The sequence below is a fragment of the Ostrea edulis genome, chromosome 3, assembly GCF_947568905.1.
Source record: "Ostrea edulis chromosome 3, xbOstEdul1.1, whole genome shotgun sequence".
NCBI lineage: Eukaryota > Metazoa > Mollusca > Bivalvia > Ostreida > Ostreidae > Ostrea > Ostrea edulis.
The window spans coordinates 30,071,251-30,098,968 of record NC_079166.1 but is presented as its reverse complement, the minus strand read 5'-3'; the positions used below and the strand labels follow the sequence as shown (position 1 = coordinate 30,098,968).

Genomic DNA, 27,718 nt, shown 5'->3' with positions numbered 1-27,718 from the left:
CATCTATGTACATGTTACCTTTTAAAAATCTCATAGGGGATTTTGTGCGGGGTGGCCAACGTCTCGGGAGTGCGACGTTTCAGTACTTGTCATCAATCTCTACCCAGAGTTATCGTTCCCGCTACGCTCCACTAATACCTCTGTCAACGTCTAAAAAGTTATATCAAAACATACAAAAACTAACTTAGCATATCGAACTGTAATGATAATATCTGAGCAAATCAAACACTTCTCTGAATTTTTTTAAAATCAGAAGATGGTAAATATGAGACACCTTGAGCGAATTAGAAGGTTTATATAAATATTCATTCATTCAATACTACTAGTATAATCATGGAATTCGTTGTTTTTGTGAACCTACTTAAAGATTTAAAGCATAAAACTTAAACTTATAAAATTATTATCCATGATGCTATAGGTATAGGTAAGTTTTGCCAAGAATCTTGACATTTAGACGTTGACAGAGGTGTTGTAGCGCAGCGTAATGCGCCCTCTGGTGAGAGATTGACTTGTCATATACGACATTTCGGAGTTCAGTAACGACAGTTCGGTTGCGTGACGTTTCGGACACGACAGTTCGGGAGCTGGTAAATAAAATTGGTATTTAATGTTATTTCTCCGTTTTAAAATCGACATGTATACTTCTTTTTGATATTTTAGATAATGTAACATCACATAATTTAATTATTTTAAAATCAATGATTACCCAAAGGAAAAGCACGAGTGATGATTATAGGAGCACCATAATGAAGATTGGCTTCTTCTCAATCCCCCCTTCGAGGGAAGGCGATAGTTAGGAGCACCTGAGCTAAGATTGACGTCCCCTCAATTTCAATCTTCTATCGTGTCGTTCTTCTCACAGACTAAGACAGAAGGAAATCCAAATATGCCCAAAATCATCCTACATGTAGATTTTCTATATCAACCATTTCCAAACCTTCTTCTCCAGAGCCACTTGGGAAATTATAACCAAACCAGGCCAACAGCACCCGTGGGTGACGGGCTTTCACGTTTATTCAAATGATGGGCCATGCCCGCTTCAAACTGGAGATAATAACAAAAATGCAAATATAGGGTGGGGTCATTTTAAAACATTCTTCTCAAGAACCATTTGGCCAGGAAAGCTGATATTTACATGAAAGCGTTCTGACATAGTGCAGATTGAAGTTTGTTAAAAACACAACCCCCGGAGGTAGGATGGGGCCACAATAGGGGATCAAAGTTTTATATACAAATATAAAGGTAAAATCTTCAAATATCTTCTTTTCAAGAACTACTGAGTCAGAAAAGCTGATATATATATTAAAGCTTCCTTACATAGTGCAGATTCAAGTTTGTTAAAATCATGATCCTGGAGAGTAGGATGGGGTCACAATAGGGGATCAAAGTTTTGCATAACTAATAAATAGAAACAAATCTTTAAAAAATTCTTGGGACAAAGAAGTTTACATTTGCATGAAAGTTAATCCTGACATAATGCAGATTCAAGTTTGTAAAAATCATGGTCCCCGGGGGTAAAATGGGGCCACAATAACTAAGGATCAAAGTTTTACATGCGAATATATATAAAAAGTCTTTAGATATGAGCCAAGGTGACTCAGGTGAACGATGTGGCGCATTGACCTCTTGTTTAATAATTTCAATAATCAACTCCCCAACCGTCGTCACCGAACTCCCGAAACGTTGCATCAGGTGCCGAACAGTCGCGTACCCGAAATGTTGCGCACCCAAATTGTCGGTAATTCTTTGTGCGTAAAAACATTTTGTCAAAGCTCCAGATTTGCGGCATTTTGTTGTGAAGTAGATATTTGTTTTGCAAAATTTTAACTTCAATTCAATTTATTAACAGCATCATTCATACATTGGTATGTATTCATTTATAGAACAACAAAAAAGATCATGAAATTGAAACAGTCTGTATGTAGAACTTTGTGTCATACTAACAGGTATACTGTAGATTCCTTGCTTTACGTGAGTACTAAGTCTAATTGATATTGCGAAATGACTCGTAGACGTCAATAGCGAGAACATAATTCGTGGATATTAGTATATGGCGATTACATCGACTAGACCTTTGGAAGCAAGTAGTGAATGCTAAGTTGATAGAACACCTCACTATAGATTTACAGGACCCAGGACGAATCTCGGTTTTGTCTATTAACAATTTTCGCTTTGCTTGATACAGGGAGTGCTTATGAGGAAGCACAGTGTAATATCTAAATCATGTCCTTAGTGCATACGTATATATTGCTTTGTAAATTAAAAAAAAATGATAATCAATTTTATCATATTAGCATTTATTGCCCGATTGCCTGTCTTACTTTTCAATCTACCATATTTACATTTCTAGAATGTATTTTGTACTTATCCGTTTACTTCATAATGATTTATGTTGAGATTTGTGTCTATAGGCTACAATTTTGTGTGTATCCGTTTACTGCACAATGAATTGTGTTGAAAATATGTGTCAATAGGATAAGTCTAGGCCACAATTAATCTCAGTTACGTACAAAAACTGAAGAGGCGCAACTGTAAAAGGATGTAAGAATTGAGATTTATAATTATTGCATCATTATATCTATATATATATATCTATATATATATATATATATATATATATATATATATATATATATATATGTTTATAAGATTTGGAAAAACATGCATTCCTCCAACATTTCTATAATGACTTTCAAAGATTCCATGCAGTCATTAAATAGTGATGGCGTTGGTGGAGGTGTTAATGTTTACGACAGTTGTCATGTATTATCAATATCAATATACTTTGAAGGAATTATTGCAATTGGTAAGATTCCTTTGATATCAGTAAGAGTTAATGTCCCTCAATATTGATGTTACATGAACCATTATCCCCTCTTTTGTCTCTTTATATTTACGAAAATTATTAATTAAACGAAGCATTTTCATATATTATAAACATCTCCAGATGCTATGTACACAGAGCATAGGGAATGTAAAAGGGATACTACTGGGGTGGAGGTTGTGAAAGGTACCTGGAAGATCAAGTGCTTGACCATCCCCCTTTCACAAATTCCTGAATCTTCCTATGATATATATACTTTACATTAGACATTAACACAACGTCAAAATTTGTGTTTTACTCCTTTAACTTTAAGGAAACTGAAAAAGAAAATAAAGACACACAATTTGAAATAAATATGTATCTATTTTGATAAAATTATCAATTTAGCAAAAAGCACATCTAATACACAATCACCAAATTTTTAATCACATGGAATTGCAGGGAGCAGCCCGTGTAGTATTCAGCACATGTTTTTTGGCTGTTTTTAAGGATATGCAGGACGTTTCTCAATTTATGTACATAATTTTTCGTGATTTCCTATTTACAATTCACTTGCACTCTATCTTGTTTGTACAAAAAGTCACTGTCTTGGGGTATATTACCAGGTGTAGGATATTTTGATAGTTCCTGGTTGCTGCAAGTAAAATGTAAATTCAGCTCTTATAAGTTATATAATGAATATTTTAGTGGACAAAAATCATCGGGACAATCTGATATTGAACCTTTGACCCCTGCATTGTTAGTCAGGTGGTATAACCACTGAAGTACCTAAGCCGTTACACAAAGTCGTGTAATATTATTAGATACAGAAACTCCGAAACCATACAAGAACTCTTCCTATCAAGGAGATGAACAAATTAATTTCAGAAATGTCGTATATTTCTTTAACAGTTTTTGATACAAAGTCAAAACTGGAGACCAACACCTTGAGGTTCAATTGTGGAAGATTCTTACAAGTGCATACCACTTGGTCTTCAGCAGGGTCGGTATCCAAAGTATAAACTTAAAAAATTAAAACAGATTACCAACACATAGTGCGAATGCAGGATACACTTTATTGGTTGACCGGTTTCGACCAGTGGTGGTCATCAGTTTTTGATATGTCAATGGAACATGTTGGAAGGTTTGTTCACTTTCACAGTCAACATGTTCTCAGTAGAGAAGTGTAGAAAGACATAATCCACATCTACAATTGCAAATTTTCATGTCTATTTTTCTAGAGAGAATACAGACATAACCTACATCTACATCTATACCTGTCCACTTCTCTAATGATAATACAGACATAACCTACATCTACATCTATACCTGTCCACTTCTCTAATAAGAACACACACATAACCTACATCTACAACTATACCTGTCCACTTCTCTAGAGAGAATACAGACATAACCTACATCTACATCTACACCTGTCTACATCTCTAATGATAATACAGACATAACCTACATCTACAACTATACCTGTTCACTTCTCTAATGATAATACAGACATAACCTACATCTACAACTATACCTGTTCACTTCTCTAATGATAATATGGACATAACCTACATCTACAACTATACCTGTCTACATCTCTAATGATAATACAGACATAACCTACATCTACAACTATACCTGTTCACTTCTCTAATGATAATACAGACATAACCTACATCTACAACTATACCTGTTCACTTCTCTAATGATAATACAGACATAACCTACATCTACAACTATACCTGTCTACATCTCTAATGATAATACAGACATAACCTACATCTACAACTATACCTGTCTACTTCTCTAATGATAATACAGACATAACCTACATCTACATCTATACCTGTCTACATCTCTAATGATAATACAGACATAACCTACATCTACAACTATACCTGTCTACATCTCTAATGATAATACAGACATAACCTACATCTACAACTATACCTGTCTACATCTCTAATGATAATACAGACATAACCTACATCTACAACTATACCTGTCTACATCTCTAATGATAATACAGACAAAACCTACATCTACAACTATACCTGTCTACATCTCTAATGATAATACAGACATAACCTACATCTACAACTTTACCTGTCTACTTCTCTAATGATAATACAGACATAACCTACATCTACAACTATACCTGTTCACTTCTCTAATGATAATACAGACATAACCTACATCTACAACTATACCTGTCTACATCTCTAATGATAATACAGACATAACCTACATCTACAACTATACCTGTCTACATCTCTAATGATAATACAGACATAACCTACATCTACAACTATACCTGTCTACATCTCTAATGATAATACAGACATAACCTACATCTACAACTATACCTGTCTACATCTCTAATGATAATACAGACAAAACCTACATCTACAACTATACCTGTCTACATCTCTAATGATAATACAGACATAACCTACATCTACAACTTTACCTGTCTACTTCTCTAATGATAATACAGACATAACCTACATCTACAACTATACCTGTTCACTTCTCTAATGATAATACAGACATAACCTACATCTACAACTATACCTGTCTACATCTCTAATGATAATACAGACATAACCTACATCTACAACTATACCTGTTCACTTCTTTAATGATAATACAGACATAACCTACATCTACAACTATACCTGTCTACATCTCTAATGATAATACAGACATAACCTACATCTACAACTATACCTGTCTACATCTCTAATGATAATACAGACATAACCTACATCTACAACTATATCTGTCTACTTCTCTAATGATAATACGGACATAACCTACATGTACAACTATACCTGTTCATTACTTTAAAGAGAACACAGTCAGCAGAGCACACGGTGTGGAGTTGTCCCAATCGAATTAAAGTTGGGTCCTTTCATCTGCTCACGTATATTTCTATATATCTAATTTTGATTATTATAGATCGGATCGAGTTGTCACATTTGATCTACTGTCTATATTTTTTTCATCATGGAGAGCTCAGCATTGGAGTTAAGGATGATCATCACTGTTGTTTAATACCCTAGGTGAGTATAATATATTGCATAGTTAAAGACGATCAGTTGTTAATTTCAGGGTTTTTTTTTTATTGAAGTGTTTTACACATCGCTGGGTCCCACCGCTATCCTCAACAGTTTCCACAAAACGAAATCCACATACGCGTACTATACATTCATTGCCGTTGAAATATATTTTCTGTGGCATTCTAGCATTGCTCATGACCGCCGCAATCTTGTTCAATTAAATTCCTGTGCTTCCTGGCATTTATTCCCGTCCATGCGTTACATACCAAGGATGTTCCGATATAACAGCTAAACTGTCATGCTAGCGAAAGCAGTCATTTCATTGGTCAGGTGTGAAAGGTTAAATAACATGACCTCACACGGAATGCTGTCAGATCCTTCTCCAGTGTAACGGTTAGAGAAGATCTAATCTTATTAAGATTGGGAAATCACCGTCTGTCCCTCAATACATTGAGTAGACCAGTACTCCTTTAATAACCACATACCCATAAATAATTTGTCAACATTTTCCAATCACATTATTTTTCATAGCTTATCATACTGACAAAATACACGGTCTGCTTTTTTAACATCGAACAAAATATGGTTTAATACGGCACACATACCATTAATGAAACATATTGATGTCATACGCAGACGAAAGTGATTCTTTATAAAGCAGCTGCAGAGCTACACTGTTCTAAACTTGCATCAAAGTAATTGTTAATAGATAGAAATCATACATTAAAATAATTCATGTTTTCATTCCCTCCACAGATTAGCGCCCGACTTGATAGAAGGTAATGGCGAGTTCTTATGAATCAACGTCAGAGACAACGAACGCAAACAGAGCGTGTCGAGTTGTGCTCGGTCCCTGTACGGATGGTCTACGTGACATATTGCGTCACTACGTCCCACCACACACATTCCATCATGTCATTAAACAAAACAAGCTTAATCTTCCTCGACTTAACAGAGATCAGCGAGACCTCATCTTACCACGAAATGGACATTATACAGGAAACTATGTCGATATGGACATTTCATTACTGTATATCTTACTGAGGAATATATCTAGCATACCACCACACTCCAATGGGTGGGGCAACGATCCTGACCCTAGCGACAAGAGCGTCTCTGCCAACATTGAAAGGATTCGATTGGTTCGGAATCTTTGTGTTCACTCATCTGATCCATCCATGTCCATCTCAGACTTTAATTCCATTTGGTCCACCATTAGGTCTGCAATGGTAGATATGGATGCCTTCCTCATGAATGGAAACAAATATGAAAAAGAGGTGGATTTCCTACATAGCGAGTCGATGGACCCTGAAAATGACCTACATTATGAAGAAGAACTGAAGAAGCAGGTGGAGGAAGATAAGACGACCAGGAAAATGATGGTCAGCCTTAAAAGTATGGCAATATTATGCAGTATCAGTTTTGATTCTTTTAGAGTATTACTATATGTTATATTATACATTGTATATCATACCGGTCGACAGGGGATGCTTACTCCTCCTAGGCACCTGATCCGACCTCTGGTGTGTCCAGCGGTCCGTGTTTGCCCAACTATCTATTTTGTATTGCTTATAGGAGTTATGAGATTGATCACTATTTTCACGTTTCATTGGTCACCTATGTTTTATTAATGTATGATGAGTCACTGGGTTGTGACCGGTCAACAGGGGATGCTTACTCCTGCTAGACACCTGATTCCACCTTTGGTATATGTAGGAGTCCTTATGTTATACTTTTGCTAATGACTATAGATATTGTGTTGTAACTGTAATGGAGACTAGGACATGTTATAATTTTGCTGGTGACTAGATTTTGTTTTTGTCAACCTGAATCTTTTGAGTTGTATTTTAAATTTGATAAAGGTCACTGATGAATTATGAGGTGAAAGGTGTTTGCTCTTGCCATAATTCTTCATTGAAGCTGCAATATAAAGGATGATTACATGTAGTTATTAGGAGTAAACTCAAGTGACCTATATTGCAATTGATGAACGTCCGTTGTGCTTCGTTCATTAAAAAATGAACATATTTAACTTCTTCTTCATAGCTGCCACTCCAATTCTTTTCTAATTCTGTATGAAGCATCTTTAGGACAAGAGGGGCATCCATTGTAATTTTCAGGACTCCTGCTTCCTTAGGGCCTTAGAGGCGGGACAAGAACTGCTAAAACTATACCAATTTTCAAAAGAACTGCACATGTGACAGAAAAACCAAAAGCATAGTAATGTAGAGCAGGAATGCTAGCTTCTACCTAAAACGTCAAATTAATGACCTATTGAATACAATCTGATTAAAATCCGCTCCTCGTAGCGACAAGGGAAAAAAAAGAGGAGCGGATCGAGGATCTGATTTTAATCAGATTGCTATTGAATAGAAATTCTAACTGCATGGCGGGTTCAAACTTGGTATTCAAATAGTATTTATGTGTAAGATATTTTTTTTTAAATTGATGTTGTTATTAATACTAATTGAGACTACCTAATAAGTGTTTAGAATGGTTTCCCTTTACCAAAATTGTGAATTTCATGTTAACTATTGAACAATTTCAACATTATCGTGGTGACTTACCATTGCAATTCTTTTTAAATTTGGTATAAAGTATCTTCATTGGCGATATACATAAAAAATTTCAAGACACCTGCTCATCCCCGAGACCTTAGTGACTGGGCTAAATGAAACTAAATGGATATTCAAAATGAGCAGAAAACCCTCTCCAAAAAGATAGATGCATTAAACAAACAAGACGAGGCAGTATAGGTATCCCCATTTCAAATAGATATATATGAAATTCAGGATGCATAATGTCTCGATGTAACAAATTTATGATCGAGTAGTCTGCAGTTTTCTTCTATCTTTCACAGTTGATAATTTTGAGACCACAAAACCTGTCATGGGGCTTATGTCATAGATGAAGATCCCTTCTAGCTGCAATAATGAGACCCTTTCCAATATGTTACCTCAACTACTGGCGTCGGTGGCATAGTTGTAAACATTTCACATTTTCATCTTCTCCAGAACCCTTGGCAAATTTCAACCAAACGTGGCATATAGCATCCTTGGGTAAAACTGATTCAAGTTCATTAAAATGAAGGGGAAATAATCACAAAAATGCAAACATCTTTAAAATTCTTCTTCTCAAGAACCACTGGGCCATAAGAATGCATTTAAGTGAAAGTTCTCTGATATAGAGTAGATTCCAATGTGTTCAGATCATGGACCCGAGGGTACATTATGTATGACGGGACCACATTAGGGGATCAAATTTTACATCTTGATGTACGTGTGTAGAAAAACCTCCAAAACTACTGGGCCAATTATAATCAAGCACGATTCAAATCATCCTTAAGTGAAGGGGATTCAAGTTTGTTAAAATGAAGGACCATGCCCCCTTCAAAAGGGAAATATATACAAAAATGCAAAAATAGAGTGGGGTCATTTAAAAATCTTCCTCTCAAAAACCACTGGGCCAGGAAATCTGAAATTTACATAAAAGCTTCAGGGACTGACATATACTAGAGATTCAAGTTTGTAAAATTGCTGACCCCTGGGGTATGTTTGGGCTACAATAAGGGATCAGATTTTTGCATGCGAATGAATAGGGAACTGAACTTGTCACAAAACATCTTTTACATGAATTTTGTTACTATAAAAGGTCATTACCGTCTACAAGGACAGATGGTAATTGGTGAATTTGTAGTCAAGATTAATGATTAAGTTTTGTAATTAATGAATTTTAGATATTACCATTGGAATTCAATTCTGAACCAAGCTGCTTGCATGATCATAAATTTCCTCAAGCTTGTTTATTGCTAGGAACTACTGCACAGTTGATGGATGTGGCCGATGGGCCTCTGCATTTTGTTTTGACGATTCCGGGAGAATGCTGGCAATTCCATAGGATCTTCGTAAAAAAAAGTCTGAGAGATATTCATTATATATTGCAACTAGATCCCTACCAGCTCAAAGGTCATAAGCGTTGAACGTGCTGCAGGCCTAAATTTCGCGGCCTTTCACCAGCAATGGTGACGTCTCCCTATGAGTGAAGAATTATTTAGCGACACATGAAACCACAATTTCGTCCAGGGATGTGACATGTTGTATAGAAAGCTTGTTTCAGTAATGAATTATTTTTCATCATATATTTGCAGGGAAGTTCGAGGAAACTGCAGAGGAAACAAAGAAGTTGCATGGTATGGCATAAACTTATATTTGATATGTTTGTATGGAGATAGATGGTACAGTAAATACATTGTACTAATATGTCTGTATGTTGATAAAATGGACATGGATATTGAACTTAGAAATTAAAAACATTTGTAGGAAAATGTATTCATCACCGTATATACAGTTTACCCAGATGAATTAAAACTCAGGCTGATTATTTCAAAATATCTAAAGTTAGAAATACAAAACTTGATGTTGGTAGTACATTTTGGAAAATGTATTTTTGATTCTGATATGATAAAACATATGCAAAATTAACTACATTAGTTAATCCTTTGTTTATTTAGTTTGTAACCATATCGTTCACAAAATGACATTGATATTATATTCTAAGTGCTTGTGCTACATTGAAGTGAAGAAGGGAATTGTGTTTAAATCGCATGTGTTTTACATATGTACAATATTAGTACACAAGGTCATTGTCTATGTTATATATAGCAGCATAATTCTAAAAACTATTTCAATGTTGTAATTGGGGCATTTGTTTTGCTGACATGTTGAAGACAAGATCAGACAGCATTATAGAAATAGAAACATTTCTTAATTATAAAAAAAAAAATGTTTAGGGACAAGTATGACTGTGTTACCTCTGAAAAGTGATATTTTTTGCTGACATGTTGAAGACAAGATCAGACAGCATTATAGAAATAGAAATATTTCTTACTTCTAAAAAAAATATTTAGGGACAAGTATTACTGTGTTACCTCTGAAAAGTGATAAAGAACCACACAAAGCAGATATATAACAACTTTATTGACGTGGGCTACAAATGTTGAAAGGCTAAAAACAAATAAATGTATGAGGAATTTACAGTGTGACCAACATGTAATACATTGGAGAAGGATTACAAGTTTAATGAGAATAAGGATTAATCTGAAGAATAAGTCAACTCGGGGTTTTACTTTTTTCTGTTTTCATACACTGGTTCACTGACCACGATGAGGGTCAATGTTGAATATTTCAATATCACTTTTATTGTTTACTTACACTGGTTCACTGACCAAATGATTAAGCAACACTTTTAAATAACTCATTTCAATGTGTGTGGAATTGGTTGGTTGACTGTTTTTGTTAAATAGTCGATTTCAATATGTGTAGAGTTGGTTTATTGCTCGTATTACGTCCCATTAATATTTTTCACTCATATTTAGACATCACCAGCTGTATGTTAAGTACCACATATTTAGACCTATACTAGTTCTGGACCGTAATTATACTGTAGTCATCGTCGGAAACCCACGTTCGGTCGCACTTCTTTTACCTCCTGTGTGACACAACTTCAACGCCATTTTTTTTCCCTGGAAGGTGTGACGGCTCAGCTTCTGTATGTGTTTTGTCGCTTTACCATTCCTTATTGCGATATTCAACCAATAAAAAAGCCCCCCTTTTCCAGTGTTCGGGAGTATAGAAGAACATGGCTTTCAAATGGAAGAGTTTGACAAGTTCCTAAGCATTCAGCGATATCTTCTCTGTCAGTTTGTTTTGAAATTAATTTTATACAAAATATAAATACTCCTAACAACTTATCTCTTTCCTCTTTCTTCTGGTCCACGTTCGTGACCATTGACTCATTGAATTTGCATATCCGATTTTATTTATTCGTACAAAGACTGCATGCAAACGACACTTCGATAAGGTGAAAGTTGAGACACTCTAGATAATAGCTTTACTGTTCAAGTGACGTTTTTGACAATAAAACCTGTAACCCCAATCTTTGATAGTGGCACAACAAAACCTACTCTTTCTTGAGCGCCTCCATTACTGCTGACGCTTAAAGTTCTCGGAATACTTACAGTGATTCCGGTTTGTCCTCAATAAATCATTAAAGGTCATGGATTTTAACGAGTTAAGTGAAAATATCGCCGTTGTGTCCCACAGGAGGTAAAGACGTGCGACCGATTATGGGTTTCCAACGATGCGTAGCAGTGTGAGTTCTTTAATGTGTCAACGCCTGCCACAACTCGGGACCTCCATGTTTAAGGTCATATCTGAAAGACTCGACATTTTCACTTCTAAATGTTGAATGTTAAAGGACACAACGCATGTTTCTAAACTTTTTTCATTTTTTCAGCAAAAATAACTCTTTTTATGCCTAAATGTGTTTTAAATGAAATACTTTGCGTAGTTTTTGAGTTTGAAAGCGATGAAATTCAAATCTTGCAATATGCATATTTTCTTTCGCTAGTTTACGCGCCATTATGTGTGACGTCATATGCGCCCTCGGGTTTGAAAACATCTATTAGCCATTTCTTAAACAGATTAGATTTAATCGACAAAAAACCAATTATCTCGTTAACGGCTGGTAAATAATAATGCATTAAAATGTGTTGTGACGTGCTCGGGTGTACTAGTTGTCGGTAGAAAGGATTTAGACTGAGTATTTTTCTATTTTTCGAAGGAAGGTACGAGAATAAAGACGTGATAATTTTTTTCTTGGAGCAAGAACTTTACCTTAAAAAACACACCCAGTCACCTGTTCAAACACCGCTTGGACAGAGACCCTGATAAACTGCGAGAAAATGGATATATGGAAGCTATAAGCACTGGTAGGCCTATAGCATACATTCTGTGTTGCTCTTCAAATTCAATACAGTGAATACACACTCGGATCAACTGACCTTCACCTTGTAACAACATATATCGACGATACAATTTAACTTCACCAGGGTGAAGCTAGCAGCCACTAACCAGCAGCCAATAAGCACGTAGAAGCTAGCAGCCATTAAGGAAAATCATCAAAGGACTGAGAGTACTCATAGAAAAATATTTAATTTGAAACCTATTCTAAAGAAAATTTTTAATTTAATTAATGTTTTGAATTAATAAATGTCAATCGCAACACTCATGGGCAACTTAGCTCACATGAGAGATTGTACATCAATGGTGAAATGAATTTATATCAGTAATTTGTAATGAAAGGATGAAAGGAAATAAAATTGACCACACATTTCATTTTCTGATCTTTTTGAACAATTAATTTCTCAGCTTACATGCACGAAAGTATGTGCACATTGATAATTTAGCTACCAGAATATTACAATCTTAGTCATTAAGTACCTATGAATAGATTGATATGATAGGGAAAACTATATGATGTGGGGTGCTTTATTATCTCAAGACTGATCCTATTTTCATGTGCCAATCCATTTGAAATCATATTGCATTCAAAAATCTTTTCTGTAAATTAGCTCATCTGAAGAGTGATAACCATTGCTTTGTAACAAAAGAAATCAACAAAGGAAATCTTTTGAGCAAGTGGTGTAAGGAAGCAGGATTAAATAATGAAACAAACACTTTCTCTGTGATATCTGGTGAATAATGCCTCCATCCTGTGACTGCTATCAAATATTGTGCATTAGCTCACCTGATTTTGACATTGCGCATAACCTACTGAAAAAAGTATAGCACGAGTTTTATTTCTGCTCTAGGAGGGGTGACAAGGACAATGTATCCATTGATTGAGGTTGAGAGTACTAAGGGGTACTCGATGCGATGTAAAGAAGAGCTCTGAGATACGCGAAAGTATTGTTTAGCTCACCTGAACTTTGACATTTTTCGTATCTCGTAGAGAATAAAGGGGTTTTATGACTGTTCTTCCAGCATTAATCTTTGAAGACAAGGCGGAAGGAACATCAAGGCAATGTAAAGGACCCCTAGGACTATGATTTACCGCTTTCAGTTTGGAGCTGTAGTGGTACACCTCGGTGGCTCCCGGGGTTGGGGACAGATTTCAAGTCCCTATTTCTACTAATTGATGGGAGACAGGGACAATGTATCCATCGATTGAGGTAGAGAGTACTACGGGGTACTCGATGCCATGAAAAGAAGCGCTCTGGGAAACCCGGAAGTATTGGTTACCTCACCTGAACTTTGACATTTTCCGTTTCTCGTAATGAAAGAGGGGATTTTATGACTGTTCTTCCAGCATTAATCTTTGAAGACAAGGCGGAAGGAACATCAAGGCAAGGTAGAGGACCCCTAGAACTATCATTTACCGCTTTCAGTTTGGGGCTGTAGTGGTACCACTCGGTGGCTCCCGGGGGACGGGACATATTTCGAGTCCCCATTTCTACTCTAGGAGGGGATACAAGGACAATGCATCCATTGCTTGAAGTAGAGGGTACTAAGGGGTACTCAATGCCATGTAAAGAAGAGATCTGGGATACCCAGAAGTATTGTTTAACTCACTTAAAGAAGAGGTTTGTGATACCGGAAAGTATTGTTTAGGTCGTCTGAATTTTTCATACATATATCTCATGTATAGAGACTACTTGGTATAATGCATTTCGTCTTTCCATCGTACAGATTCTCCATTTCTAGACTTATCAATCCACGCATTCTGTTTGAAGCCGTAGAGGTACCACGTGGTGGCCCTAGTGGGTCGTGACAGATTGATGGTCTTTACTTCTAGTCTTTCATATACTCAGGAAGGGTCAAAGAGAAATGAGGTGATGGGTCGTTGAGGAACAAGCAAATTATTAATAAAAATGCAATGATTTCCTTAGAAAATTGTGCGTAGTACAAAGTATCCCTAGTATTGTGAACGAACATTGGTAGGTACTATGGAGAATTGATATAGATTTAGCTAACGACCGCCATTTAAATGAGCTGGCGACCGCCATTTAAATTAAGTGGTAACTGCCAATCATTATCTGGTGGCGCAACTTAAGTTAAGTGGCGGAAGCCACTTCTTGTATGGCAACCGCTACTTATTATCTGGCGGTAGCTACTTAAGCTGAATGGCGTCCACCACATAATTCACCTGTTGTCTAACTGCCGGCTGTCACTTAATTCAGTTGTTGGCCGCGAATTGAGGGACTATTGACAATGTGTCCTCTTTTTTCAGTTTTCTAAAGTGTTTCCACTTAAATTTGGGAAAGGGTAATTGCATGGGGTTCCAAGTAACAGGTAAAAAAAAAAGCCATGTTCTTAAGATAGGGGTAAACTCGGGTATCATTCTTTTGCAAACATGATAGAAAGAAATATCACTGGGACTTTAAGATTAGAACAATTTTATAAGTCACGATCGTAGTCAAATTGAACGTTAGAAACGAAAAAATCATAACACACCGAATGCAGTATCTATGGGATATTCCTTCTCTACAAAATATCTATGTAGTTTATTAACCACGTGAAAAGTAGAAGAAAATAGTGTAAGTTTCCTCCTCGTGACAATTGTAATTTCCCCGTCCTGTGACCAGTAAACAGTTTTCGGAATTTGAGATTGCAAGCGTGAATAATGGGTTGAGGTAAAAAGCATGGTTGAAATATAAAGAGCTTGTTATTCATTGCAGAAATATTTGACTGCAACTTGATATCACAAAGGAATTTTTAAGTGTGACAGTGCAGGTTTTCCCGATGTAATGATCAGGGTCCAGTTTCAAAAATGAAATATTTGATGACAAAAATCTTTAGACAAAATTAGTCATAAGATCCCTTCATACCTGTACCAGTGGTAGAAGTACTTCTACCAACTGGTAGATTTACACCAAAAAAAAATAAAGATACAAAATAATTGAACTTTTAATTAGGAAATACAATATTGTATTTCCTAACTTTAAATTGAATTATAAAGTTATTTCCTTATTGAACTCGCGTTCGTAGCATCTTGAGTGCGTACGTCAGTAGGCTATAACGCCGTGCTACCACTTCGTACTTCCTAAAGACGTGCATATCACAATTCAAAAATAGTAATAAGATTGCTTTATCAAAATAAAATAATGTGATTACCACTTTAAATTTGAATATTTTTATTGATTTGTGTGTGTGTTGTCTTTTTCTTTCTTTCCGAAATGCACGCGTGACTATAGCTTGGCATAGGGCCTAGTTGTCAACCATTTAACGTATCATAATTTGTCTAATCCAAAAATAAATAATGATTGCACTGTTTATTTTAGAAAAACAGCGCCAATTACAGATGTATAAAGGAATAACATCCCCAAACAGTTTGTAGACAGCGACCCATATAAACATTATTTACTCACAATATTGCCGATTTCATACACACTTTTCTCGCTATAGTTGGGTATTTACATCGGTATATGTGTGCACTGGTGGCGAACACATAAAAAACTCGGACAATTTGTCAACATCGATTTAAATGTTGCCCATGGTAAATAAATTAGGTCCCTAAAAGTTGAGTTTTTAATAATATCTCGCAGTACTTTCACAATCCGAAGGGCGCATATGACGTCACTGTACCACGTGACTACCTACCTAATTAACTTGACTTTTTGAAATCAGGGCTTATATTTAAGTCTGTATTGTGGTTAATTATCGCAAAATTTCAGCGAACGAACTATTAGAATTAATTACTATAAGCATAAAGAAGACAAAATGCATGTAATATTGTATACTTTGAAAACATGAGATGTGTCCTTTAAGCGACATAATTATGTGTGGAGTAAGCTATAGGCTGATAAATTCATATGAACATACGTCTACAACTGTAAAGGAGAAACTTCAAACTTACTGTGCGACTACATATGCCAGAAGTGGTGTTAATCAAATGTGGATTCTAAAAAATTCTAAAACACTTTTAGTAAACTTGAAATCGCAAAACTTTTCTCAAATCAATAACATCAAAACCTATGACTCTCCAACTCTATACACGACCATTTCTCACGATAAATTAAAGACTAGACTTTTTGACATCATAGACAGTTGCTTCTTCAACAAAAATGGAAAAAGGAAATATCCATATCTAGTGATCAGTCATCCAAAAACTCTAACGTTGAAATAAAAAATATGCTAGAGTTCTCATTGACAATATCTTCGTGGTCTTTGGTGATCGGGTCTTGCAACAGTCTGTTGGAATTCCCATGGGCACGAATTGTGCTCCTTTGTTAGTTGACATGTTTCTATATTCATATGAAGCAGAATTTATTAAAAAACTTCTACATTGTGGCCTTCAATTCGACATGTAGATATGCGACTACGTTTTGTCTATTAACAATAATAACTTGCATATATCGATTCAATTTATCTCTGTGAACTCGAAATAAAAGACACCACAGAGTCGTCCACATCTGCTTCATACTTAGATATTTTATTGAAAGTATACATTAACGGCAAACTGACCACTCAACTGTATGACAAACGGGATGATTTTAGCTTCTCCATCGTCAATTTCCCATATTTATGTAGCAATACATGTATTGCATTATCACTTGCATATGGTGTTTATATTTCTCAACTGAATCGATATGCAAGAGCTTGTTCTGCAAATAGTTAGTTTTTAAATCGATGCAAGCTGCTGACAAACAAGTTGATGTTACAAGGGTTTCAACAGTCTCGATTGAAATCAGCATTTCGCAAATTCTATGGTCGTTATAATGATCTAGTTCCTCAATACAACCTATCATTGGGTCAAATGCTGTCTGACGTGTTTAATGCCGATTGTTAGGCCGTTTTGGCACACTGATTTTGACTAAGGATAACTCCGTGTACCTGATCAGGATATAGGGCTCACGGCGGGTGTGACCTGTCGACAGGGGATGCTTACCCCTCTTAGGCACCTGATCCCACCTCTGGTGTGTCCAGGGGTCCGTGTTTGCCCGACTTATCTATTTTGTATTGCTTATAGAAGTTATGAGATTTATCACTGTTTGTTATCTTCACCTTCCATGTACAAGAGTGAGGAATTGATATAAGTGCACTTGTCTTCCAATCTCAAAAATTCCAATCGTATGTACTTAATCATGTTTTGTTTCTTTGAAATAAATGCAGTTTAGAATTACATGTAATTGGTTGGTGAAGAACGTTTTGAGGTGTTAGATACTGTGTGGATAAAATCAAGCTTTATACAATATCTTTTTAGTTCACCTGAGCCTTCAGCTCAAGTCAGCTTTTCTGAGCAAAATTTGTCTGTTAAATTGTCTGTTATCAACGTCGGTGTAAACTTTTCACATTTCCATCTTCTTTACCAGAACCACTGTTAATTTCATCCAAACTTGGTGCAAAGCATCCTTGGGTGCAGGGCTTTTAAATTTGTTCAAATGAGAGGACCATGCTCCCTTCAACGGGGAGACCATCACAAAAATGCGAAAATAGGGTGGGGTAATTTAAGAATTTTCTTCTCCAGAATCACTGGGCCAGAGGAGCTGAAATTTACATGACAGCTTCCTGACATGCAAATTAAAGTTTGTTAAATTCATGGCCCCCAGGGATAAGTTGGGGCGACAATAGGGGATTGAAGTTTTACATGCGAATAAATAGGGAAAATCTTTAAAAATCTTCTTCTCAAGAAACACTGAGCCAGAAAAGCTGAAATTTATATGAAAGCTTTCTGACATAGCGCAGATTCAAATTCATCAAACATGGGCCCCCGGGGATAGAATGGGGCCACATTAGAGGAAGATGAAAGTTTTACATGCAAATATATCTAGCGAAAATCATTGAAAATCTTCTGAAGATTTACTGGGCCAGAAAAGTTTACATTGACATGAAAGCTTCCTGACATAGTACAGATTAAGTGTTTTTTTTACAATCATGCCCCCGAAGATAGGATGAGCTCAAAAATGGGGATCAAAGATTTACAGACTACTATAAAAAGAAAATCTTTAAAAATCTTCTTCTCAAGAACCATTGGGCTAAAGAAATTTACATGAAAGTTTCTTGGCATAGTGCAGATTCAAGTTTGTAAAACTCATGGTCCCTGGGGTATTTTACATGCAAATATATAGGAACCTTTTTTAGATAGGGGACTTGGTGACTCAGGTGAGTGATGTGGCCCGTGGGCCTCTTATTAAGTAAAATGTTTTATTTCATTGTTTTAGGTAAAGTAGTGAAACTAACCGAGTCCCCCATCCCACCAAATGTGAGAGGTAAGTCAATAGAATAGCCAATCATTAGAAAGTACATTTAAGTCTTTAGTTAAGTTTAATTACATTTATACACAAATATCAACTCTGAACAAGCTTTCCAGATATTCAAAATAAGCAAGCACTGCTAGCATTCAAAATTGTCAAGCACTGCTAGCATTCAAAATTGGCAAGCATTGCTATCATTCGAAATTGGCAAGCATTGCTAGCATTTAAAATCAGCAAGCATTGCTAGTATTTAAAATCGGCAAGTACTGCCTTGCTGTAGTCCACCATGCCAGCAATCTTGCAAAATTGCTTCTGCAGCTACAATTATTAAGTAATCAATTAAATTCTGTACATCTTGGTTCGTTCTCTGACATGCATTGCAGTAGGTGAAATTTTCATAGCATTGATAATATTGCAAGTTTTGAATAATTATAGGATTTGACGCAGTATAGATTTCCAAATCTCGTACTGCTTAAATTTCTTCTAAAATGGACTCATTCACTGCTTGTTCAAATGAAGGGTAACACCCGGAGATAATGGCGAAATAGTGAAAATGAGTTGACGAGTTTTAAAAACCATTTCCAGAACCACTGGCCCTATTTCAACCAAACTTAGCAAAACGCATCTATGGATGAAGGGAATTCAAGTGTGTTCACGTGAAGGGCGACAAGGGGAGATAATAGCAAAATAGTGAAAATGAATGTGAATTTTAAAAAATTTCTTCACTAGAGCCAATAGGCCAATTTCAACCAAACTTGGCAAAAAGCATCCTTCTGCGAAGAGCTTTTAAAGGGAGGATAATCACAAAATAGGGTGGAGTCATTTAAAAATCTTCCTCCCAGGAACCACTCAGCGAGAAAAGTTAAAATTCACCTGAAAGCTTCCTGACATAGTGCAGATTCATGTTGTTCAAATCAAGACTCCCGGGAGTAGACTGGGGTCACAATAGGGGATCAAATTTTTGCATGTGAATATATAGGTAAAATCTTTGAAAATCTTCACAAGAACCACTGGGCCGAGAAAATACAAATTTACATAAAAGATTTCTGACGTAGTGCTAATTCAAGTTTGTTAAAATCATGGCTGCCAGGGGTAGGATGGGCCACAATAGGGGATCGAAGTTTTACATACCAATGTATAGAGAAAATCTTTAGAAATCTTCTCAAGAAGCATTGGGCCAGAGAAGTTTACATTTACATGAAAGCTTCATGCAGATTCAAGTTTGTTGACATCACATACCCCGGGGTAGGGTGGTGCCACAATAGGGGAGCAAAGTATTACATACAAATACAAAGGGAAAATCTTTAAAATCTTCTAAAGATCAACTGGGCCAGAAAAGTTTACATTTACCTGAAAGCTTCCTGACATAGTGCAGATTCAACTTTGTAAAAGGCATGACCCTTGGGGTAGATTTGGGCTACAATAGGGATCAAAATTTTACATGCGAATATATAGGTAAAATCTTTAAATATGGGCCAAGGTAACTCAGGTGAGCAATGTGGCCCACGGGTCTCTTATTGTCCTCCAATACTGGTACTTATAATTAATAGTACAATGCTAAATTAATTCATAACGATTGACTCAGTTTTCAACAAGAAGAAAGAAACGAAGCAAAGAAATTAGAAGTGTATACATCCATTGTATGTCTTCTTAGAACTGACTTCCAGATGTTCAACATTCCCTTTAATCTCGATGTTTGAAATCATATTTTTTTGAAATTGCGTAAGAAAAAGAAATCGGCATTAAAAACAATGTAACTTAAGCATATACTGATATTGTTTTATAGTGGCTGGCGGGTAGATTTTCATGTTCTGTATCATTTTCTGTCAGAAAACATTTAGATCACTTTGAATAGACTCGGGCACATAATTGTGTGAAATACGGACGCCAGTAAAGAAAATGTAAACCACAATAAAGTAGAAGTACATTATCGTGAAATACATATTAAGATCAGCAAATTTTGTTAACATTCAAAATCAGAAAGCATTGCTGTCATTAAATATTGGCAGCTTTCAACGTTTTTCTGTACTGTATACGTATGTTATGTGAGCATTGCTGTCTTGCCCCCGCCCAACTATTTAATGCTCAGGGTACATAATGTTGCTTAATATGTCTATATAACCATCGTTCAATCATATTTACCGTGCACTTTCCTCACACTGCTTGCCGATATTGAGGTAGTCCGTTGTTTGTCGATGAACTACCGATCACATTAAAAGCCGGACCTGCTTCCGTTCATTTAACCTTCATAAACTATCAATACCATTTTGACATTTGAACTACATAGTTTTGAAATAAACGTATACTGTACGTAGTATATGAATATACATATACCCATACTGAATGTGTCACATCGGGGTGTTGTTTACATTAAAGTAATTCACTTTTACACATCAAGCGTATTATAAAATGAAACATCATTTATTCAGCTGTTTCGTTAATTTGTAATTTCAGAGCAATACGATATTGAGGTTCAGAGATGGAGAGAGGAAGACAAGCTTTACTACGAAACCCACAACTTCCCCTCAGTGATGCAGAAAGTGAGAAACCAACCATACGTAACATTTGTCGGTGTACCTGGGTCTGGGAAGTCTGACACGGCTCACCACATCGCCCTCAAGCTCCAGGAGGAAGGTTATGAAGTTGTACCAGCCAAAGACATCAGGAAGATGGAGGACTATGGTGACCCCAGGAATCCGCAGGTTTTTGTTATTGATGATGTGGTGGGTGTCTTTGGCCTCCAAAAAACTAATTTAGATGTGTTAACTAATTATGAAAAGAAAATAACACAGCCTTTAATGGATAAGTCTCGAACTTTGATGACATGTAGAGAGGCTGTGTACAATGAGACACTACCTTACAAAGCATTCGTTACTAAAGATGAGAATGTGATTAAGTTACACAGTTCTGACAATGCATTAGATGACGAAGACAAAAAACAGATTCTCAAGAAATATGGTTTAAAGGAAGATCTAATATCGCCTGAATTGCTGACATCAACATCTCACATGTTTCCCCTTCTCTGTAAATTATTTTCAAAGGAAACAAAATTCAAAGCTCTTGGTCCAACGTTTTTCCTGAATCCAGTCCAATGTATCAGTGATGAACTTGATAATATGCAAAGACATAACAAACTGAATTATGCAACACTTGTTTTGTGTATGCTAAATGAAAATAGCATCTCTAAAGACATTTTAAAAGATAGAAAAAATGAACATTTCATGAAGATGAAATGTGATACTTTGGAAAATTGTGAATTAGAAAACCAAACTGATGCATTCAAGTTTGTGAAAGCCTTGTCAGCAATGGAGGGGACATACACAAAACAGTGTGGTGCACAATACACATTGATGCATGACTCCATGTTTGAAATATGTGCTTATCAGTATGGCAAACAGTTTCCTGACCAAATGTTGTTGTATATGAGTAGTAGTTATATTGCTAATTATGTCAAGCCACAGACAAGTGAACCAGGTATTGTTAACAAAATGAAAGAGAAAAAGAGTGTTTCTCAATCTAGTAAGGGGGGTGAGAGTAGCAATAATTGTGAAGGAAAAGAGAAGGAGAGCGATGATAAAATCAATGAGAGAGGGGAATCGTTTGATCTGTGTATAAGGTTACGTGAGGATCAGTATCCACTGTTAGCAGAGAGATTGTACAGAGACATACAGAACATGGAGCTGTATGATGTTTTCGGGAATCAGGTTTTAAAACAACCTCAGGTGTGTTGGGCATTTATTGGTGTGTTAAAAACAAAGTCATACACAGATTTAAAATCCTTATTTCTGTCCAGTCAGGGAAAGGTAGATAAGATAGTGAGTAAACGAGGGTGTATGGAGAAGGAGAGTAGGGATAGGGGGGAGTGGAATATGTACATGTATACATGTAGGAGACAAGTAGTGCTGTTGGATCAGAGGCGGAAACCAGTTAATGAGGGGAAAACATGTTGGAATGAATACACTTGCAATGTGAGAGTGATCAGCTGGGTGATTTTGTATGGACATAATCAGATAATAGAGTACATAGTTCAACAGACTGGACTACACAATGAAATATGTGAATTATTTGAGATAACAGGAAATTCTTCACATCAGTCTAAATCTGGGATAGATACATGTATCAAACAGGAAAATCAAAACAATAGGTTAAAAGAAAAGTGTAGATTACTTGTGTTGAGTTGTTATAGTGGTGATGTACAGTCAGTCAGACTTCTACTTCCTATCTGTAAGAAATCAATCAATGGGATAGATCTTATCAGTAAAGATATGGTCGGGTTTCTTTTTTCACCTCTTAGTGCTGCATGTTATTCAGGGCAAGTGAGTGTGGTGGAGAAGCTGGTGAAGGCGGGAGCTGATGTCAATCTACAGAATAGATGGGGGGATACATCACTGACAGCTGCATGTGAAGAAGGACATGTGAGTGTGGTGGAGGAGCTGGTGAAGGCGGGGGCTGGTGTCAATCTACAGAATATATGGGGGGATACATCACTGATAACTGCATGTGGAGGAGGACATGTGAGTGTGGTGGAGGAGCTGGTGAAGGCGGGGGCTGATGTCAATATACAGAGTAGTTTGGGGGATACACCACTGCTAGCTGCATGTCAAAAAGGAAATGTGAGTGTGGTGGAGGAGCTGGTGAAGGCGGGGGCTGATGTCAATCTACAGATACCACTGATAACTGCATGTAGAAAAGGACATGTGAGTGTGGTGAAGGAGCTGGTGAAGACGGGGGCTGATGTCAATCTACAGGATAATCCCGAGAATACAGCACTGACAGCTGCATGTAAAGAAGGACATGTGAGTGTGGTGGAGGAGCTGGTGAAGGCGGGGGCTGATGTCAATCTACAGAATAGATGGGGGGATACACCACTGAGAGATGCATGTGAAGGAGGACATGTGAGTGTGGTGGAGGAGCTGGTGAAGGCGGGGGCTGATGTCAATCTACATAATAGACGGGGGGATACATCACTGACAGCTGCATGTGAAGGAGGACATGTGAGTGTGATGGAGGAGCTGGTGAAGGCGGGGGCTGATGTCAATCTACAGAGTAGATGGGGGGATACACCACTGATAGCTGCATGTGAAAAAGGACATCTGAGTGTGGTGGAGGAGTTGGTGAAGGCGGGGGCTGATGCCAATATACAGAGTAGATGGGGGGATACACCACTGAGAGATGCATGTGAAGGAGGACATGTGAGTGTGGTGGAGGAGCTGGTGAAGGCGGGGGCTGATGTCAATCTACAGGATAGATGTGGGGATACACTACTGACAGCTGCATGTGGAAAAGGACATATGAGTGTGGTGGAGAAGCTGGTTAAGGCGGGGGCTGATGTCAATCTACAGAATAGACTGGGGGATACATCACTGATAGCTGCACGTGAAGGAGGACATGTGAGTGTGGTGGAGGAGCTGGTGAAGGCGGGGGCTGATGTCAATCTACATAATAGACGGGGGGATACATCACTGACAGCTGCATGTGAAGGAGGACATGTGAGTGTGATGGAGGAGCTGGTGAAGGCGGGGGCTGATGTCAATCTACAGAGTAGATGGGGGATACACCACTGATAGCTGCATGTGAAAAAGGACATGTGAGTGTGGTGGAGGAGCTGGTGAAGGCGGGGGCTGATGCCAATATACAGAGTAGATGGGGGGATACACCACTGATACTTGCATGTGAAAAAGGACATGTGAGTGTGGTGGAGGAGCTGGTGAAGGCGGGGGCTGATGTCAATATACAGAGTAGTTTGGGGGATACACCACTGCTAGCTGCATGTCAAAAAGGAAATGTGAGTGTGGTGGAGGAGCTGGTGAAGGCGGGGGCTGATGTCAATCTACAGATACCACTGATAACTGCATGTAGAAAAGGACATGTGAGTGTGGTGAAGGAGCTGGTGAAGACGGGGGCTGATGTCAATCTACAGGATAATCCCGAGAATACAGCACTGACAGCTGCATGTAAAGAAGGACATGTGAGTGTGGTGGAGGAGCTGGTGAAGGCGGGGGCTGATGTCAATCTACAGAATAGATGGGGGGATACACCACTGAGAGATGCATGTGAAGGAGGACATGTGAGTGTGGTGGAGGAGCTGGTGAAGGCGGGGGCTGATGTCAATCTACAGGATAGATGTGGGGATACATCACTGACAGCTGCATGTGAAGGAGGACATGTGAGTGTGGTAGAGAAGCTGGTGAAGGCGGGGGCTGATGTCAATTTACAGAATAGATGGGGGGATACACCACTGAGAGATGCATGTGAAGGAGGACATGTGAGTGTGGTGGAGGAGCTGGTGAAGGCGGGGGCTGATGTCTATCTACAGAGTAGATGGGGGGATACACCACTGATAGCTGCATGTGAAAGAGGAGATGTGAGTGTGGTGGAGAAGCTGGTGAAGGCGGGGGCTGATGTCAATTTACAGAATAGATGGGGGGATACACCACTGAGAGCTGCATGTGGAGGAGGACATGTGAGTGTGGTGGAGGAGCTGGTGAAGGCGGGGGCTGATGTCTATCTACAGAGTAGATGGGGGGATACACCACTGATAGCTGCATGTGAAAGAGGAGATGTGAGTGTGGTGGAGAAGCTGGTGAAGGCGGGGGCTGATGTCAATTTACAGAATAGATGGGGGGATACACCACTGAGAGCTGCATGTGGAGGAGGACATGTGAGTGTGGTGGAGGAGCTGGTGAAGGCGGGGGCTGATGTCTATCTACAGAGTAGGTGGGGGGATACACCACTGATAGCTGCATGTGAAAGAGGAGATGTGAGTGTGGTGGAGAAGCTGGTGAAGGCGGGGGCTGATGTCAATTTACAGAATAGATGGGGGGATACACCACTGAGAGATGCATGTGAAGGAGGATATGTGAGTGTGGTGGAGGAGCTGGCGAAGGCGGGGGCTGATGTCAATCTACAGGATAGATGTGGGGATACACTACTGACAGCTGCATGTGAAGGAGGACATGTGAGTGTGGTGGAGAAGCTGGTGAAGGCGGGGGCTGATGTCAATTTACAGAATAGATGGGGGGATACACCACTGACAGCTGCATGTGAAAGAGGAGATGTGAGTGTGGTGGAGGAGCTGGTGAAAGCGGGGGCTGATGTCAATCTACAGAATAGACTGGGGGATACACCACTGATAGCTGCATGTGAAAGAGGAGATGTGAGTGTGGTGGAGAAGCTGGTGAAGGCGGGGGCTGATGTCAATTTACAGAATAGATGGGGGGATACACCACTGACAGCTGCATGTGAAAGAGGACATGTGAGTGTGGTGGAGGAGCTGGTGAAAGCGGGGGCTGATGTCAATCTACAGGATAGATGTGGGGATACACTACTGACAGCTGCATGTGAAGGAGGACATGTGAGTGTGGTGGAGAAGCTGGTGAAGGCGGGGGCTGATGTCAATTTACAGAATAGATGGGGGGATACACCACTGACAGCTGCATGTGAAAGAGGATATGTGAGTGTGGTGGAGGAGCTGGTGAAAGCGGGGGCTGATGTCAATCTACAGAATAGACTGGGGATACACCACTGATAGCTGCATGTGAAAGAGGAGATGTGAGTGTGGTGGAGAAGCTGGTGAAGGCGGGGGCTGATGTCAATTTACAGATTAGATGGGGGGATACACCACTGACAGCTGCATGTGAAAGAGGACATGTGAGTGTGGTGGAGGAGCTGGTGAAAGCGGGGGCTGATGTCAATCTACAGAATAGACTGGGGGATACACCACTGATAGCTGCATGTGAAAGAGGAGATGTGAGTGTGGTGGAGAAGCTGGTGAAGGCGGGGGCTGATGTCAATTTACAGAATAGATGGGGGGAGACACCACTGACAGCTGCATGTGAAAGAGGACATGTGAGTGTGGTGGAGGAGCTGGTGAAGGCGGGGGCTGATGTCAATTTACAGAATAGATGGGGGGATACACCACTGATAGCTGCATGTGAAAGAGGAGATGTGAGTGTGGTGGAGGAGCTGGTGAAAGCGGGGGCTGATGTCAATCTACAGAATAGATGGGGTGATACATCACTGATAGCTGTATGTAAAGGAGGACATGTGAGTGTGGTGGAGAAGCTGGTGAAGGCGGGGGCTGATGTCAATTTACAGAATAGATGGGGGGATACACCACTGATAGCTGTATGTAAAGGAGGACATGTGAGTGTGGTGGAGAAGCTGGCGAAGGCGGGGGCTGATGTCAATTTACAGAATAGATGGGGGGATACACCACTGACAGCTGCATGTGAAAAAGGACATCTGAGTGTGGTGGAGGAGCTGGTGAAAGCGGGGGCTGATGTCAATTTACAGAATAGATGGGGGGATACACCACTGACAGCTGCATGTGAAAGAGGACATGTGAGTGTGGTGGAGGAGCTGGTGAAATCGGGGGCTGATGTCAATCTACAGAATAGATGGGGGGATACTCCACTGACAGCTGCATGTAGTGAAGAACATATGGTGATAGAGGAGCTGGTGAAGGCGGGAGCTGTTGTCAATCGAGAGAATAGATGGGAGTATACACCACTGAGAGCTGCATGTGGAGGAGGACATGTGAGTGTGGTGGAGGAGCTGGTGAAGGCGGGGGCTGATGTCAATCTGTAGAATAGATGGGGGAATACACCACTGATAGCTGTATGTAAAGGAGGACATGTGAGTGTGGTGGAGGAGCTGGTGAAGGCGGGGGCTGATCTATATGTAGAGGATGTTAAACGGGAATACACCACTGACAGCTGCAAGTAGGGCAGGATATGTGAGTGTGATACATGAGCTGGTGAATGTGGGGGCTAATGTCAATCTACAGGAACATCCGAGAATACACCACTCACAGCA

The 27,718-nt window shown here is 38.6% G+C and overlaps 2 protein-coding genes across 2 annotated transcripts in view; both read left to right on the top strand.

Moving 5' to 3' along the window:
* LOC125653969 (uncharacterized) overlaps positions 1-27,718 on the top strand; it is a 110,206-nt gene that overhangs the window by 414 nt on the left and 82,074 nt on the right. The window lies entirely within an intron of this gene.
* On the top strand, positions 42-27,628 carry LOC130046640 (uncharacterized). Its single transcript, XM_056160434.1, is given in 11 exon segments — positions 42-82; positions 504-587; positions 713-1,946; positions 5,768-5,871; positions 6,625-7,263; positions 10,016-10,057; positions 18,869-18,916; positions 21,356-24,447; positions 24,450-25,187; positions 25,680-26,311; positions 26,413-27,628. Coding segments are annotated over 7 exon segments (6,381 nt in total). The 5' UTR covers positions 42-82; positions 504-587; positions 713-1,946; positions 5,768-5,871; positions 6,625-6,650.